Source organism: Lepisosteus oculatus, chromosome 8 (genome assembly GCF_040954835.1).
Source record: "Lepisosteus oculatus isolate fLepOcu1 chromosome 8, fLepOcu1.hap2, whole genome shotgun sequence".
NCBI classification, from domain to species: Eukaryota; Metazoa; Chordata; class Actinopteri; order Semionotiformes; family Lepisosteidae; genus Lepisosteus; species Lepisosteus oculatus.
This window is the reverse complement of record NC_090703.1, coordinates 38,791,062-38,808,903: the sequence shown is the minus strand read 5'-3', so window position 1 is coordinate 38,808,903 and position 17,842 is coordinate 38,791,062. Positions and strand designations below refer to the sequence as shown.

General features: G+C 39.5%; 4 protein-coding genes across 4 annotated transcripts; all 4 read right to left on the bottom strand.

Annotated features, from left to right (window-relative positions):
• Positions 1-1,761: 1,761 nt before the first annotated feature.
• Positions 1,762-3,336, bottom strand: LOC138241080 (uncharacterized). The gene has a single exon (XM_069193826.1). It carries the CDS (start codon positions 3,334-3,336, stop codon positions 1,762-1,764), a length of 1,575 nt encoding a protein of 524 aa, XP_069049927.1.
• Positions 3,337-6,225: 2,889 nt separating this feature from the next.
• On the bottom strand, positions 6,226-7,800 carry LOC138241079 (uncharacterized). The gene has a single exon (XM_069193825.1). It carries the CDS (start codon positions 7,798-7,800, stop codon positions 6,226-6,228), a length of 1,575 nt encoding a protein of 524 aa, XP_069049926.1.
• Positions 7,801-10,689: 2,889 nt separating this feature from the next.
• Positions 10,690-12,264, bottom strand: LOC138241078 (uncharacterized). Its single transcript, XM_069193824.1, has one exon. It carries the CDS (start codon positions 12,262-12,264, stop codon positions 10,690-10,692), a length of 1,575 nt encoding a protein of 524 aa, XP_069049925.1.
• Positions 12,265-15,153: 2,889 nt separating this feature from the next.
• On the bottom strand, positions 15,154-16,728 carry LOC138241077 (uncharacterized). The gene has a single exon (XM_069193823.1). The coding sequence runs from the start codon at positions 16,726-16,728 to the stop codon at positions 15,154-15,156; it is 1,575 nt and encodes a 524-aa protein (XP_069049924.1).
• Between the last annotated feature and the right edge of the window lie 1,114 nt (positions 16,729-17,842).

Genomic DNA, 17,842 nt, shown 5'->3' with positions numbered 1-17,842 from the left:
AGGCTTAGTTAGGCTGACAGTCAGCAAAACACAATAAATGCTGGCTTAATTTATTAATATGCCTGTGTGTTCAATGCCAAATGCAAGAGTTTGAATATTATGATGACTTTCTATCAAAGTTTTGATTTTAGGGCATTTGAAGCAATATTCCATTTTAGGGCAATGCAGTGTATAGACATATTTGTAAGAAAAAAACTGTTCAGATGACATTGAAATATCACTTTTCCTAAATTTCATTTCTGTCCTAAAATACAGCCATGCAATCACAAATTGTCTACATTGAAATCAGCTTCACGCTTTTGCTTTTAGTGCAAATTTGACAACATTTCCTTTTTATGACAATGCAGTGTACCTTGCCATATGTGTATGAAAAAATATTCAGGTAACACTGAAATATCACTTTCCAAAGTTTTATTTCTGTCCTGCCATGCCTCAAAAATTGTCTACACTTTGTGGGGATCCTAAGCCTTTCTCTGGACATGGATTTGGGCTAGATTAGGGTTAGGGTTTAGACTTTCTTAATGCAACTTTAAAATCATTTGAGTGGAAGATACATACAGTATACTTCACCGAATTAGAATATTAGTCGGAAATGACTAAGCCACCAATCCAGACCAATGAGTATGTATCAACAATGGTAAAATTCTATTTTTTATCAAGTATTCTGTTATTGGAAATTTTGTGTTGAATGGTTCTCAATGAGCATGCTTTCAGGTGTAAATAGGGTAAGAGTCAGGAATACCCAATCCATTGTGGTCTCATGAGTCAATCTGCCTGTGCATTCAATGCCAAATGCAGGACTTTGAAAAGTATAATCACTTTCTTCCAAACTTTTGGTTTTAGGGCAAATTAGGCGAACTTATTTTTTATGGCAACGCAGTGTAGTGTACGGACTCCCGAACTGAACACAGTGCAGTGAGGCAGCAGTATTAATAGTGCAAACCTGCCCAAATTGTGCTAGAAATCTTTTAGAGGAAATTGTTGTTGTTTCTGGTAACTTCACGTGGGGTGTAATGATAGTTGTTATTGAACATTATGTGTTAAATGTAATGACATTTTTGAAAACCACTTGTTCAGAAATCTAAAATGTCTTGGACAAAGGTGTCACCAAAAATAATTTGCATTAATCATTAAAGTCAACTTTACACAAATTCTTCATAAGTAATTTTTAACATTATAACAACTTTCAAATGATTTTAATATGGGTTCGTTTAATATTGAATGTTATTCATCATCAAAGTCACACTGGTTATCTTAGCTTTATCCCAACAATTCGATAAACAATGTACAAGCAGTCAACATGTAATATTGCATAACTCATCACATTGATCAGCCACATCTACAGTAATTGACTGTCAGGTGGTTCATGTCATTAACATCTGCTCATCCTCTCTGTTCAACTGAAAGGCTGCTTTGTACACTGCAAAAGTCGGTTCTATCATTATTAATCCTTCTCTTAATATACTTAACCCCTAGATAGAAAATGTTATAAGCTGCCATTATTGTATTCTTGATTCAACACCAATTATAAAACATTGGCTTAAAAAGACCAAGCAGTCTCAAACACTTAGGATACCATCCTCTTACCTATAGTATTTTAATAAATACACTTGCAAAGGTTAATTCAATAATACCCATTTATTTTCTCAAAAGTAATTAACACAACAGAATTTTGTTGCTGTAAAGGTGGTATAAATACTTTCTCCTATGGCTCTCTTTTTTTGTTAAGTCAGAGTTCAGAGAGAACATTCATTCAACAAGTTACTTGTTCCTGTGGCCATAGCCCATGAGGGTCCATATTTTCTTGCACAGCAGGTCCTGTGGATTTTGACCGGCTCCTTGTACTTGGACTCTCTGTTCCCACAGCCTTGCACAGGCCTGTCTTTTGGGGGGAGCTTGTGGATGGACAGGCTCTTCTTCAGCTTCTGATCCTGTCTGGAGGAAAGCCAGTCGAGGCCTCCTCCTCTCACATCCCCTCTGCTTCTCTGAAGTTTCTTCCCTGTTCTGCCTGATTTGGGGGAATTTCTGTTCATTCTCCCACTTGTTCTGTTTCCTGGCTGCAACGTGTGCATGGTAGGGGATTCTGGCCTCACCTGGATGGTAAGACTGTGTCTGTCTCCTGGACACATCCTGCTGTCTCTGATGGCTGTAGCCTTGGGATCCACAGCAAATCCTTCTGTTTCCTTCTGGAAACCTGGACCCTCTGGCTATCTCTCTCTCCTCCCTGTTCCTTTTCCAGGAGTCCTGTGGAGGTGTAAAGGGGAGAGAGTGCGGATGCGAATCCCTCCTGTCTCTCCTCATATCCTCAGTCCTCTGATGGGGCTGGGAATATAAAGCAGGGCGACCCTCGACTCTTGTAGAAGAGGAGATTTTCCTCTCTCTCCAGACTGTGTCTCTTGATGGTAGTGGCTGGCTGTCAGAGGTAGGAGGGTCGTACCAATTTGTTGGCAGTTTGTTTTTCTTTCTTGTCTCACGGGCCTGTCTCTTCCTTTGAGGGAGGGGCTCCCAGGGTCTGGGACAGTTGATTTTGGTCTCAGTTTCAGAATTTGTCTCCCCTGCACAGCTCTCTGTTTGAGGTGAAGGGTTGTTCTTGGCAAAGAGGGAACTCTTCTCCATCCTTAGAAGTGTCTGCATTTCTGCAGTGGCATTGCCTTCATCCTCGTCATCTGTGATCATCATGCTTCCAGCTCCCCTCTCATGCCTTTGAGGGCTATTGCTTTTCTCTTTCTCTCCATCTGCCTTTTCTGCTACTTCTGTGTCTTCCTGAGCTTCAGGCTCTCTGTAACCTTTTCCTTTGTCTTTGTCCTCTTTGTAATTTCTCTTTCCTTCCTCCTTTATGCTGCTTGGGACGATCAGCCGTTCATGTTGTTTAAATTGATGGTCTTTCATTTCATCGTTCATGCTGAGATTTTCTTCCAATTTTTGGTCTAGGGTTGGTGTTTCATCTTTATTGTCCTCAATCTGATTGACCGTTCCTCTCTCTTCCTTCTGTTCACTGATGGTGTCCATTTTCACTTCCTCATTCATCATAACCTGCTCTCTATTCACTGTCAATGTGTCTGATGTGATTGTGTCTTTTGCCTCTTCCTCTGTCTTCACAGTGTCTGTTGTCTGTCCATTGTGCTTAAGATTGTTCTCCATCAGCTGATGTTTCTGGCTGGCTTCCTCATTTGCTTCATCTCTCTCACTGAAATTCACGGTCTGTTCATGTTGGTCAGACCTTGCTGGACTTTCTTTACAGTCTTTCTGTTTCACTCTTTTCTTCTTCTTCTTCTTTCCCTCTTTGTGGCCATTTGGTTTTAGGCAGTTTGGCCAGCAGCAGAGAACTCCTGGCATTGTGTCACCTTAGCAAGATACCTGCACTGACTGCTGGATGGATTTTCTTTGGAACTTAGTGCAGCTTGATGACATCATAGATTCCGTGACATCAGCAGAAGCATAACAGTGACTTGCTTTGTGATTACAGTGATGAACTTTGAATACAAAATGAATGTACATGTGCACATTTAAGAATTAAATCTATTCAGTTAAATGTGGAATTGTATTGTTATACACATATCAATACCCTTCATTACCTGCTTTGTGATATTTTTTTGCTTTGTAAATGTATGATCTTGATTTGTTTTTTGCCCCATTTGATCAGTGCGATACCCAATTTTCTGTTGTTAAATCTAGTTTTTCTTGCTCTAGTATTTTGATTTTCTTCAAATCATAGGAGTATAGTTCCATTGTCTGCTCACTATTCAGGAATTTCCAGCACTTGTGCTTGGGTGAGCAATATTGAAAGGTATCTGCACTTCACTGACTGCAGAGCTGCAGGGCCTGGTGTCCACTACCAGCTCTGGCCAGTAGCTTGAGTCTTTCCAGGGTGCCTGTTGGTCTTTTACCTCATACTGATTAACACAGAGACATAGAACGAAACATGTGGCGGAGATTAGTCTTTTCAGTGTATTTCAGTATATTGTCAATGATCTGGTACTTCAAGGATTGATAGAATCAAGTATAACACATTCTAGACCGTAACTCCAAAAACATTCTCATTGGTATTGTTAAAATGTGTCCCCAAAATAGCAAAGTATGCAATGTTTCTATTATTTATGGTGTATAATTCAGTCATATTAATTCATGTTGACTCCTGTAGCTATTTCACATGGTGTTCTTCTGTTAGTGCACCACCTTGAAATAACACCATCATTCTTATCAATAACTGGAGGCGTCAGCTGAATCAGATGACAAAGCAGTCAAGACAAAGCTTCACTGCAGTGATGTTTTCATGTGTGATACAAACCTAATAAATCTAGTAGCATTTATAAAACAAATGGCTACCCTGCTTTAACTTTGAGAATTTTAGTTGGGTATGACGAAGAAACATCGTCAAACCAGAATGCATGTATCAACAATTGTAAAATCTTGACTGTAATAAACAATGTCTTGTTAAATGGTTTTCTCAGTGAGCCGAGTTTCAGGCTTAGTTAGGCTGACAGTCAGCAAAACACAATAAATGCTGGCTTAATTTATTAATATGCCTGTGTGTTCAATGCCAAATGCAAGAGTTTGAATATTATGATGACTTTCTATCAAAGTTTTGATTTTAGGGCATTTGAAGCAATATTCCATTTTAGGGCAATGCAGTGTATAGACATATTTGTAAGAAAAAAACTGTTCAGATGACATTGAAATATCACTTTTCCTAAATTTCATTTCTGTCCTAAAATACAGCCATGCAATCACAAATTGTCTACATTGAAATCAGCTTCACGCTTTTGCTTTTAGTGCAAATTTGACAACATTTCCTTTTTATGACAATGCAGTGTACCTTGCCATATGTGTATGAAAAAATATTCAGGTAACACTGAAATATCACTTTCCAAAGTTTTATTTCTGTCCTGCCATGCCTCAAAAATTGTCTACACTTTGTGGGGATCCTAAGCCTTTCTCTGGACATGGATTTGGGCTAGATTAGGGTTAGGGTTTAGACTTTCTTAATGCAACTTTAAAATCATTTGAGTGGAAGATACATACAGTATACTTCACCGAATTAGAATATTAGTCGGAAATGACTAAGCCACCAATCCAGACCAATGAGTATGTATCAACAATGGTAAAATTCTATTTTTTATCAAGTATTCTGTTATTGGAAATTTTGTGTTGAATGGTTCTCAATGAGCATGCTTTCAGGTGTAAATAGGGTAAGAGTCAGGAATACCCAATCCATTGTGGTCTCATGAGTCAATCTGCCTGTGCATTCAATGCCAAATGCAGGACTTTGAAAAGTATAATCACTTTCTTCCAAACTTTTGGTTTTAGGGCAAATTAGGCGAACTTATTTTTTATGGCAACGCAGTGTAGTGTACGGACTCCCGAACTGAACACAGTGCAGTGAGGCAGCAGTATTAATAGTGCAAACCTGCCCAAATTGTGCTAGAAATCTTTTAGAGGAAATTGTTGTTGTTTCTGGTAACTTCACGTGGGGTGTAATGATAGTTGTTATTGAACATTATGTGTTAAATGTAATGACATTTTTGAAAACCACTTGTTCAGAAATCTAAAATGTCTTGGACAAAGGTGTCACCAAAAATAATTTGCATTAATCATTAAAGTCAACTTTACACAAATTCTTCATAAGTAATTTTTAACATTATAACAACTTTCAAATGATTTTAATATGGGTTCGTTTAATATTGAATGTTATTCATCATCAAAGTCACACTGGTTATCTTAGCTTTATCCCAACAATTCGATAAACAATGTACAAGCAGTCAACATGTAATATTGCATAACTCATCACATTGATCAGCCACATCTACAGTAATTGACTGTCAGGTGGTTCATGTCATTAACATCTGCTCATCCTCTCTGTTCAACTGAAAGGCTGCTTTGTACACTGCAAAAGTCGGTTCTATCATTATTAATCCTTCTCTTAATATACTTAACCCCTAGATAGAAAATGTTATAAGCTGCCATTATTGTATTCTTGATTCAACACCAATTATAAAACATTGGCTTAAAAAGACCAAGCAGTCTCAAACACTTAGGATACCATCCTCTTACCTATAGTATTTTAATAAATACACTTGCAAAGGTTAATTCAATAATACCCATTTATTTTCTCAAAAGTAATTAACACAACAGAATTTTGTTGCTGTAAAGGTGGTATAAATACTTTCTCCTATGGCTCTCTTTTTTTGTTAAGTCAGAGTTCAGAGAGAACATTCATTCAACAAGTTACTTGTTCCTGTGGCCATAGCCCATGAGGGTCCATATTTTCTTGCACAGCAGGTCCTGTGGATTTTGACCGGCTCCTTGTACTTGGACTCTCTGTTCCCACAGCCTTGCACAGGCCTGTCTTTTGGGGGGAGCTTGTGGATGGACAGGCTCTTCTTCAGCTTCTGATCCTGTCTGGAGGAAAGCCAGTCGAGGCCTCCTCCTCTCACATCCCCTCTGCTTCTCTGAAGTTTCTTCCCTGTTCTGCCTGATTTGGGGGAATTTCTGTTCATTCTCCCACTTGTTCTGTTTCCTGGCTGCAACGTGTGCATGGTAGGGGATTCTGGCCTCACCTGGATGGTAAGACTGTGTCTGTCTCCTGGACACATCCTGCTGTCTCTGATGGCTGTAGCCTTGGGATCCACAGCAAATCCTTCTGTTTCCTTCTGGAAACCTGGACCCTCTGGCTATCTCTCTCTCCTCCCTGTTCCTTTTCCAGGAGTCCTGTGGAGGTGTAAAGGGGAGAGAGTGCGGATGCGAATCCCTCCTGTCTCTCCTCACATCCTCAGTCCTCTGATGGGGCTGGGAATATAAAGCAGGGCGACCCTCGACTCTTGTAGAAGAGGAGATTTTCCTCTCTCTCCAGACTGTGTCTCTTGATGGTAGTGGCTGGCTGTCAGAGGTAGGAGGGTCGTACCAATTTGTTGGCAGTTTGTTTTTCTTTCTTGTCTCACGGGCCTGTCTCTTCCTTTGAGGGAGGGGCTCCCAGGGTCTGGGACAGTTGATTTTGGTCTCAGTTTCAGAATTTGTCTCCCCTGCACAGCTCTCTGTTTGAGGTGAAGGGTTGTTCTTGGCAAAGAGGGAACTCTTCTCCATCCTTAGAAGTATCTGCATTTCTGCAGTGGCATTGCCTTCATCCTCGTCATCTGTGATCATCATGCTTCCAGCTCCCCTCTCATGCCTTTGAGGGCTATTGCTTTTCTCTTTCTCTCCATCTGCCTTTTCTGCTACTTCTGTGTCTTCCTGAGCTTCAGGCTCTCTGTAACCTTTTCCTTTGTCTTTGTCCTCTTTGTAATTTCTCTTTCCTTCCTCCTTTATGCTGCTTGGGACGATCAGCCGTTCATGTTGTTTAAATTGATGGTCTTTCATTTCATCGTTCATGCTGAGATTTTCTTCCAATTTTTGGTCTAGGGTTGGTGTTTCATCTTTATTGTCCTCAATCTGATTGACCGTTCCTCTCTCTTCCTTCTGTTCACTGATGGTGTCCATTTTCACTTCCTCATTCATCATAACCTGCTCTCTATTCACTGTCAATGTGTCTGATGTGATTGTGTCTTTTGCCTCTTCCTCTGTCTTCACAGTGTCTGTTGTCTGTCCATTGTGCTTAAGATTGTTCTCCATCAGCTGATGTTTCTGGCTGGCTTCCTCATTTGCTTCATCTCTCTCACTGAAATTCACGGTCTGTTCATGTTGGTCAGACCTTGCTGGACTTTCTTTACAGTCTTTCTGTTTCACTCTTTTCTTCTTCTTCTTCTTTCCCTCTTTGTGGCCATTTGGTTTTAGGCAGTTTGGCCAGCAGCAGAGAACTCCTGGCATTGTGTCACCTTAGCAAGATACCTGCACTGACTGCTGGATGGATTTTCTTTGGAACTTAGTGCAGCTTGATGACATCATAGATTCCGTGACATCAGCAGAAGCATAACAGTGACTTGCTTTGTGATTACAGTGATGAAGTTTGAATACAAAATGAATGTACATGTGCACATTTAAGAATTAAATCTATTCAGTTAAATGTGGAATTGTATTGTTATACACATATCAATACCCTTCATTACCTGCTTTGTGATATTTTTTTGCTTTGTAAATGTATGATCTTGATTTGTTTTTTGCCCCATTTGATCAGTGCGATACCCAATTTTCTGTTGTTAAATCTAGTTTTTCTTGCTCTAGTATTTTGATTTTCTTCAAATCATAGGAGTATAGTTCCATTGTCTGCTCACTATTCAGGAATTTCCAGCACTTGTGCTTGGGTGAGCAATATTGAAAGGTATCTGCACTTCACTGACTGCAGAGCTGCAGGGCCTGGTGTCCACTACCAGCTCTGGCCAGTAGCTTGAGTCTTTCCAGGGTGCCTGTTGGTCTTTTACCTCATACTGATTAACACAGAGACATAGAACGAAACATGTGGCGGAGATTAGTCTTTTCAGTGTATTTCAGTATATTGTCAATGATCTGGTACTTCAAGGATTGATAGAATCAAGTATAACACATTCTAGACCGTAACTCCAAAAACATTCTCATTGGTATTGTTAAAATGTGTCCCCAAAATAGCAAAGTATGCAATGTTTCTATTATTTATGGTGTATAATTCAGTCATATTAATTCATGTTGACTCCTGTAGCTATTTCACATGGTGTTCTTCTGTTAGTGCACCACCTTGAAATAACACCATCATTCTTATCAATAACTGGAGGCGTCAGCTGAATCAGATGACAAAGCAGTCAAGACAAAGCTTCACTGCAGTGATGTTTTCATGTGTGATACAAACCTAATAAATCTAGTAGCATTTATAAAACAAATGGCTACCCTGCTTTAACTTTGAGAATTTTAGTTGGGTATGACGAAGAAACATCGTCAAACCAGAATGCATGTATCAACAATTGTAAAATCTTGACTGTAATAAACAATGTCTTGTTAAATGGTTTTCTCAGTGAGCCGAGTTTCAGGCTTAGTTAGGCTGACAGTCAGCAAAACACAATAAATGCTGGCTTAATTTATTAATATGCCTGTGTGTTCAATGCCAAATGCAAGAGTTTGAATATTATGATGACTTTCTATCAAAGTTTTGATTTTAGGGCATTTGAAGCAATATTCCATTTTAGGGCAATGCAGTGTATAGACATATTTGTAAGAAAAAAACTGTTCAGATGACATTGAAATATCACTTTTCCTAAATTTCATTTCTGTCCTAAAATACAGCCATGCAATCACAAATTGTCTACATTGAAATCAGCTTCACGCTTTTGCTTTTAGTGCAAATTTGACAACATTTCCTTTTTATGACAATGCAGTGTACCTTGCCATATGTGTATGAAAAAATATTCAGGTAACACTGAAATATCACTTTCCAAAGTTTTATTTCTGTCCTGCCATGCCTCAAAAATTGTCTACACTTTGTGGGGATCCTAAGCCTTTCTCTGGACATGGATTTGGGCTAGATTAGGGTTAGGGTTTAGACTTTCTTAATGCAACTTTAAAATCATTTGAGTGGAAGATACATACAGTATACTTCACCGAATTAGAATATTAGTCGGAAATGACTAAGCCACCAATCCAGACCAATGAGTATGTATCAACAATGGTAAAATTCTATTTTTTATCAAGTATTCTGTTATTGGAAATTTTGTGTTGAATGGTTCTCAATGAGCATGCTTTCAGGTGTAAATAGGGTAAGAGTCAGGAATACCCAATCCATTGTGGTCTCATGAGTCAATCTGCCTGTGCATTCAATGCCAAATGCAGGACTTTGAAAAGTATAATCACTTTCTTCCAAACTTTTGGTTTTAGGGCAAATTAGGCGAACTTATTTTTTATGGCAACGCAGTGTAGTGTACGGACTCCCGAACTGAACACAGTGCAGTGAGGCAGCAGTATTAATAGTGCAAACCTGCCCAAATTGTGCTAGAAATCTTTTAGAGGAAATTGTTGTTGTTTCTGGTAACTTCACGTGGGGTGTAATGATAGTTGTTATTGAACATTATGTGTTAAATGTAATGACATTTTTGAAAACCACTTGTTCAGAAATCTAAAATGTCTTGGACAAAGGTGTCACCAAAAATAATTTGCATTAATCATTAAAGTCAACTTTACACAAATTCTTCATAAGTAATTTTTAACATTATAACAACTTTCAAATGATTTTAATATGGGTTCGTTTAATATTGAATGTTATTCATCATCAAAGTCACACTGGTTATCTTAGCTTTATCCCAACAATTCGATAAACAATGTACAAGCAGTCAACATGTAATATTGCATAACTCATCACATTGATCAGCCACATCTACAGTAATTGACTGTCAGGTGGTTCATGTCATTAACATCTGCTCATCCTCTCTGTTCAACTGAAAGGCTGCTTTGTACACTGCAAAAGTCGGTTCTATCATTATTAATCCTTCTCTTAATATACTTAACCCCTAGATAGAAAATGTTATAAGCTGCCATTATTGTATTCTTGATTCAACACCAATTATAAAACATTGGCTTAAAAAGACCAAGCAGTCTCAAACACTTAGGATACCATCCTCTTACCTATAGTATTTTAATAAATACACTTGCAAAGGTTAATTCAATAATACCCATTTATTTTCTCAAAAGTAATTAACACAACAGAATTTTGTTGCTGTAAAGGTGGTATAAATACTTTCTCCTATGGCTCTCTTTTTTTGTTAAGTCAGAGTTCAGAGAGAACATTCATTCAACAAGTTACTTGTTCCTGTGGCCATAGCCCATGAGGGTCCATATTTTCTTGCACAGCAGGTCCTGTGGATTTTGACCGGCTCCTTGTACTTGGACTCTCTGTTCCCACAGCCTTGCACAGGCCTGTCTTTTGGGGGGAGCTTGTGGATGGACAGGCTCTTCTTCAGCTTCTGATCCTGTCTGGAGGAAAGCCAGTCGAGGCCTCCTCCTCTCACATCCCCTCTGCTTCTCTGAAGTTTCTTCCCTGTTCTGCCTGATTTGGGGGAATTTCTGTTCATTCTCCCACTTGTTCTGTTTCCTGGCTGCAACGTGTGCATGGTAGGGGATTCTGGCCTCACCTGGATGGTAAGACTGTGTCTGTCTCCTGGACACATCCTGCTGTCTCTGATGGCTGTAGCCTTGGGATCCACAGCAAATCCTTCTGTTTCCTTCTGGAAACCTGGACCCTCTGGCTATCTCTCTCTCCTCCCTGTTCCTTTTCCAGGAGTCCTGTGGAGGTGTAAAGGGGAGAGAGTGCGGATGCGAATCCCTCCTGTCTCTCCTCACATCCTCAGTCCTCTGATGGGGCTGGGAATATAAAGCAGGGCGACCCTCGACTCTTGTAGAAGAGGAGATTTTCCTCTCTCTCCAGACTGTGTCTCTTGATGGTAGTGGCTGGCTGTCAGAGGTAGGAGGGTCGTACCAATTTGTTGGCAGTTTGTTTTTCTTTCTTGTCTCACGGGCCTGTCTCTTCCTTTGAGGGAGGGGCTCCCAGGGTCTGGGACAGTTGATTTTGGTCTCAGTTTCAGAATTTGTCTCCCCTGCACAGCTCTCTGTTTGAGGTGAAGGGTTGTTCTTGGCAAAGAGGGAACTCTTCTCCATCCTTAGAAGTATCTGCATTTCTGCAGTGGCATTGCCTTCATCCTCGTCATCTGTGATCATCATGCTTCCAGCTCCCCTCTCATGCCTTTGAGGGCTATTGCTTTTCTCTTTCTCTCCATCTGCCTTTTCTGCTACTTCTGTGTCTTCCTGAGCTTCAGGCTCTCTGTAACCTTTTCCTTTGTCTTTGTCCTCTTTGTAATTTCTCTTTCCTTCCTCCTTTATGCTGCTTGGGACGATCAGCCGTTCATGTTGTTTAAATTGATGGTCTTTCATTTCATCGTTCATGCTGAGATTTTCTTCCAATTTTTGGTCTAGGGTTGGTGTTTCATCTTTATTGTCCTCAATCTGATTGACCGTTCCTCTCTCTTCCTTCTGTTCACTGATGGTGTCCATTTTCACTTCCTCATTCATCATAACCTGCTCTCTATTCACTGTCAATGTGTCTGATGTGATTGTGTCTTTTGCCTCTTCCTCTGTCTTCACAGTGTCTGTTGTCTGTCCATTGTGCTTAAGATTGTTCTCCATCAGCTGATGTTTCTGGCTGGCTTCCTCATTTGCTTCATCTCTCTCACTGAAATTCACGGTCTGTTCATGTTGGTCAGACCTTGCTGGACTTTCTTTACAGTCTTTCTGTTTCACTCTTTTCTTCTTCTTCTTCTTTCCCTCTTTGTGGCCATTTGGTTTTAGGCAGTTTGGCCAGCAGCAGAGAACTCCTGGCATTGTGTCACCTTAGCAAGATACCTGCACTGACTGCTGGATGGATTTTCTTTGGAACTTAGTGCAGCTTGATGACATCATAGATTCCGTGACATCAGCAGAAGCATAACAGTGACTTGCTTTGTGATTACAGTGATGAAGTTTGAATACAAAATGAATGTACATGTGCACATTTAAGAATTAAATCTATTCAGTTAAATGTGGAATTGTATTGTTATACACATATCAATACCCTTCATTACCTGCTTTGTGATATTTTTTTGCTTTGTAAATGTATGATCTTGATTTGTTTTTTGCCCCATTTGATCAGTGCGATACCCAATTTTCTGTTGTTAAATCTAGTTTTTCTTGCTCTAGTATTTTGATTTTCTTCAAATCATAGGAGTATAGTTCCATTGTCTGCTCACTATTCAGGAATTTCCAGCACTTGTGCTTGGGTGAGCAATATTGAAAGGTATCTGCACTTCACTGACTGCAGAGCTGCAGGGCCTGGTGTCCACTACCAGCTCTGGCCAGTAGCTTGAGTCTTTCCAGGGTGCCTGTTGGTCTTTTACCTCATACTGATTAACACAGAGACATAGAACGAAACATGTGGCGGAGATTAGTCTTTTCAGTGTATTTCAGTATATTGTCAATGATCTGGTACTTCAAGGATTGATAGAATCAAGTATAACACATTCTAGACCGTAACTCCAAAAACATTCTCATTGGTATTGTTAAAATGTGTCCCCAAAATAGCAAAGTATGCAATGTTTCTATTATTTATGGTGTATAATTCAGTCATATTAATTTATGTTGACTCCTGTAGCTATTTCACATGGTGTTCTTCTGTTAGTGCACCACCTTGAAATAACACCATCATTCTTATCAATAACTGGAGGCGTCAGCTGAATCAGATGACAAAGCAGTCAAGACAAAGCTTCACTGCAGTGATGTTTTCATGTGTGATACAAACCTAATAAATCTAGTAGCATTTATAAAACAAATGGCTACCCTGCTTTAACTTTGAGAATTTTAGTTGGGTATGACGAAGAAACATCGTCAAACCAGAATGCATGTATCAACAATTGTAAAATCTTGACTGTAATAAACAATGTCTTGTTAAATGGTTTTCTCAGTGAGCCTAGTTTCAGGCTTACCTAGGCTGACAGTCAGCAAAACACAATAAATGCTGGCTTAATTTATTAATATGCCTGTGTGTTCAATGCCAAATGCAAGAGTTTGAATATTATGATGACTTTCTATCAAAGTTTTGATTTTAGGGCATTTGAAGCAACATTCCATTTTAGGGCAATGCAGTGTATAGACATATTTGTAAGAAAAAAACTGTTCAGATGACATTGAAATATCACTTTTCCTAAATTTCATTTCTGTCCTAAAATACAGCCATGCAATCACAAATTGTCTACATTGAAATCAGCTTCACGCTTTTGCTTTTAGTGCAAATTTGACAACATTTCCTTTTTATGACAATGCAGTGTACCTTGCCATATGTGTATGAAAAAATATTCAGGTAACACTGAAATATCACTTTCCAAAGTTTTATTTCTGTCCTGCCATGCCTCAAAAATTGTCTACACTTTGTGGGGATCCTAAGCCTTTCTCTGGACATGGATTTGGGCTAGATTAGGGTTAGGGTTTAGACTTTCTTAATGCAACTTTAAAATCATTTGAGTGGAAGATACATACAGTATACTTCACCGAATTAGAATATTAGTCGGAAATGACTAAGCCACCAATCCAGACCAATGAGTATGTATCAACAATGGTAAAATTCTATTTTTTATCAAGTATTCTGTTATTGGAAATTTTGTGTTGAATGGTTCTCAATGAGCATGCTTTCAGGTGTAAATAGGGTAAGAGTCAGGAATACCCAATCCATTGTGGTCTCATGAGTCAATCTGCCTGTGCATTCAATGCCAAATGCAGGACTTTGAAAAGTATAATCACTTTCTTCCAAACTTTTGGTTTTAGGGCAAATTAGGCGAACTTATTTTTTATGGCAACGCAGTGTAGTGTACAGACTCCCGAACTGAACACAGTGCAGTGAGGCAGCAGTATTAATAGTGCAAACCTGCCCAAATTGTACTAGAAATCTTTTAGAGGAAATTGTTGTTGTTTCTGGTAACTTCACGTGGGGTGTAATGATAGTTGTTATTGAACATTATGTGTTAAATGTAATGACATTTTTGAAAACCACTTGTTCAGAAATCTAAAATGTCTTGGACAAAGGTGTCACCAAAAATAATTTGCATTAATCATTAAAGTCAACTTTACACAAATTCTTCATAAGTAATTTTTAACATTATAACAACTTTCAAATGATTTTAATATGGGTTCGTTTAATATTGAGTGTTATTTATCATCAAAGTCACACTGGTTATCTTAGCTTTATCCCAACAATTCGATAAACAATGTACAAGCAGTCAACATGTAATATTGCATAACTCATCACATTGATCAGCCACATCTACAGTAATTGACTGTCAGGTGGTTCATGTCATTAACATCTGCTCATCCTCTCTGTTCAACTGAAAGGCTGCTTTGTACACTGCAAAAGTCGGTTCTATCATTATTAATCCTTCTCTTAATATACTTAACCCCTAGATAGAAAATGTTATAAGCTGCCATTATTGTATTCTTGATTCAACACCAATTATAAAACATTGGCTTAAAAAGACCAAGCAGTCTCAAACACTTAGGATACCATCCTCTTACCTATAGTATTTTAATAAATACACTTGCAAAGGTTAATTCAATAATACCCATTTATTTTCTCAAAAGTAATTAACACAACAGAATTTTGTTGCTGTAAAGGTGGTATAAATACTTTCTCCTATGGCTCTCTTTTTTTGTTAAGTCAGAGTTCAGAGAGAACATTCATTCAACAAGTTACTTGTTCCTGTGGCCATAGCCCATGAGGGTCCATATTTTCTTGCACAGCAGGTCCTGTGGATTTTGACCGGCTCCTTGTACTTGGACTCTCTGTTCCCACTGCCTTGCACAGGCCTGTCTTTTGGGAGGAGCTTGTGGATGGACAGGCTCTGCTTCAGCTTCTGATCCTGTCTGGAGGAAAGCCAGTCGAGGCCTCCTCCTCTCACATCCCCTCTGCTTCTCTGAAGTTTCTTCCCTGTTCTGCCTGATTTGGGGGAATTTCTGTTCATTCTCCCACTTGTTCTGTTTCCTGGCTGCAACGTGTGTATGGTAGGGGATTCTGGCCTCACCTGGATGGTAAGACTGTGTCTGTCTCCTGGACACATCCTGCTGTCTCTGATGGCTGTAGCCTTGGAATCCACAGCAAATCCTTCTGTTTCCTTCTGGAAACCTGGACCCTCTGGCTATCTCTCTCTCCTCCCTGTTCCTTTTCCAGGAGTCCTGTGGAGGTGTAAAGGGGAGAGAGTGCGGATGTGAATCCCTCCTGTCTCTCCTCATATCTTCAGTCCTCTGATGGGGCTGGGAATATATAGCAGGGCGACCCTCGACTCTTGTAGAAGAGGAGATTTTCCTCTCTCTCCAGACTGTGTCTCTTGATGGTAGTGGCTGGCTGTCAGAGCTAGGAGGGTCGTACCAATTTGTTGGCAGTTTGTTTTTCTGTCTTGTCTCACGGGCCTGTCTCTTCCTTTGAGGGAGGGGCTCCCAGGGTCTGGGACAGTTGATTTTGGTCTCAGTTTCAGAATTTGTCTCCCCTGCACAGCTCTCTGTTTGAGGTGAAGGGTTGTTCTTGGCAAAGAGGGAACTCTTCTCCATCCTTAGAAGTATCTGCATTTCTGCAGTGGCATTGCCTTCATCCTCGTCATCTGTGATCATCATGCTTCCAGCTCCCCTCTCATGCCTTTGAGGGCTATTGCTTTTCTCTTTCTCTCCATCTGCCTTTTCTGCTACTTCTGTGTCTTCCTGAGCTTCAGGCTCTCTGTAACCTTTTCCTTTGTCTTTGTCCTCTTTGTAATTTCTCTTTCCTTCCTCCTTTATGCTGCTTGGGACGATCAGCCGTTCATGTTGTTTAAATTGATGGTCTTTCATTTCATCGTTCATGCTGAGATTTTCTTCCAATTTTTGGTCTAGGGTTGGTGTTTCATCTTTATTGTCCTCAATCTGATTGACCGTTCCTCTCTCTTCCTTCTGTTCACTGATGGTGTCCATTTTCACTTCCTCATTCATCATAACCTGCTCTCTATTCACTGTCAATGTGTCTGATGTGATTGTGTCTTTTGCCTCTTCCTCTGTCTTCACAGTGTCTGTTGTCTGTCCATTGTGCTTAAGATTGTTCTCCATCAGCTGATGTTTCTGGCTGGCTTCCTCATTTGCTTCATCTCTCTCACTGAAATTCACGGTCTGTTCATGTTGGTCAGACCTTGCTGGACTTTCTTTACAGTCTTTCTGTTTCACTCTTTTCTTCTTCTTCTTCTTTCCCTCTTTGTGGCCATTTGGTTTTAGGCAGTTTGGCCAGCAGCAGAGAACTCCTGGCATTGTGTCACCTTAGCAAGATACCTGCACTGACTGCTGGATGGATTTTCTTTGGAACTTAGTGCAGCTTGATGACATCATAGATTCCGTGACATCAGCAGAAGCATAACAGTGACTTGCTTTGTGATTACAGTGATGAAGTTTGAATACAAAATGAATGTACATGTGCACATTTAAGAATTAAATCTATTCAGTTAAATGTGGAATTGTATTGTTATACACATATCAATACCCTTCATTACCTGCTTTGTGATATTTTTTTGCTTTGTAAATGTATGATCTTGATTTGTTTTTTGCCCCATTTGCTCAGTACGATACCCAATTTTCTGTTGTTAAATCTAGTTTTTCTTGCTCTAGTATTTTGATTTTCTTCAAATCATAGGAGTATAGTTCCATTGTCTGCTCACTATTCAGGAATTTCCAGCACTTGTGCTTGGGTGAGCAATATTGAAAGGTATCTGCACTTCACTGACTGCAGAGCTGCAGGGCCTGGTGTCCACTACCAGCTCTGGCCAGTAGCTTGAGTCTTTCCAGGGTGCCTGTTGGTCTTTTACCTCATACTGATTAACACAGAGACATAGAACGAAACATGTGGCGGAGATTAGTCTTTTCAGTGTATTTCAGTATATTGTCAATGATCTGGTACTTCAAGGATTGATAGAATCAAGTATAACACATTCTAGACCGTAACTCCAAAAACATTCTCATTGGTATTGTTAAAATGTGTCCCCAAAATAGCAAAGTATGCAATGTTTCTATTATTTATGGTGTATAATTCAGTCATATTAATTCATGTTGACTCCTGTAGCTATTTCACATGGTGTTCTTCTGTTAGTGCACCACCTTGAAATAACACCATCATTCTTATCAATAACTGGAGGCGTCAGCTGAATCAGATGACAAAGCAGTCAAGACAAAGCTTCACTGCAGTGATGTTTTCATGTGTGATACAAACCTAATAAATCTAGTAGCATTTATAAAACAAATGGCTACCCTGCTTTAACTTTGAGAATTTTAGTTGGGTATGACGAAGAAACATCGTCAAACCAGAGAGCATGTATCAACAATTGTAAAATCTTGACTGTAATAAACAATGTCTTGTTAAATGGTTTTCTCA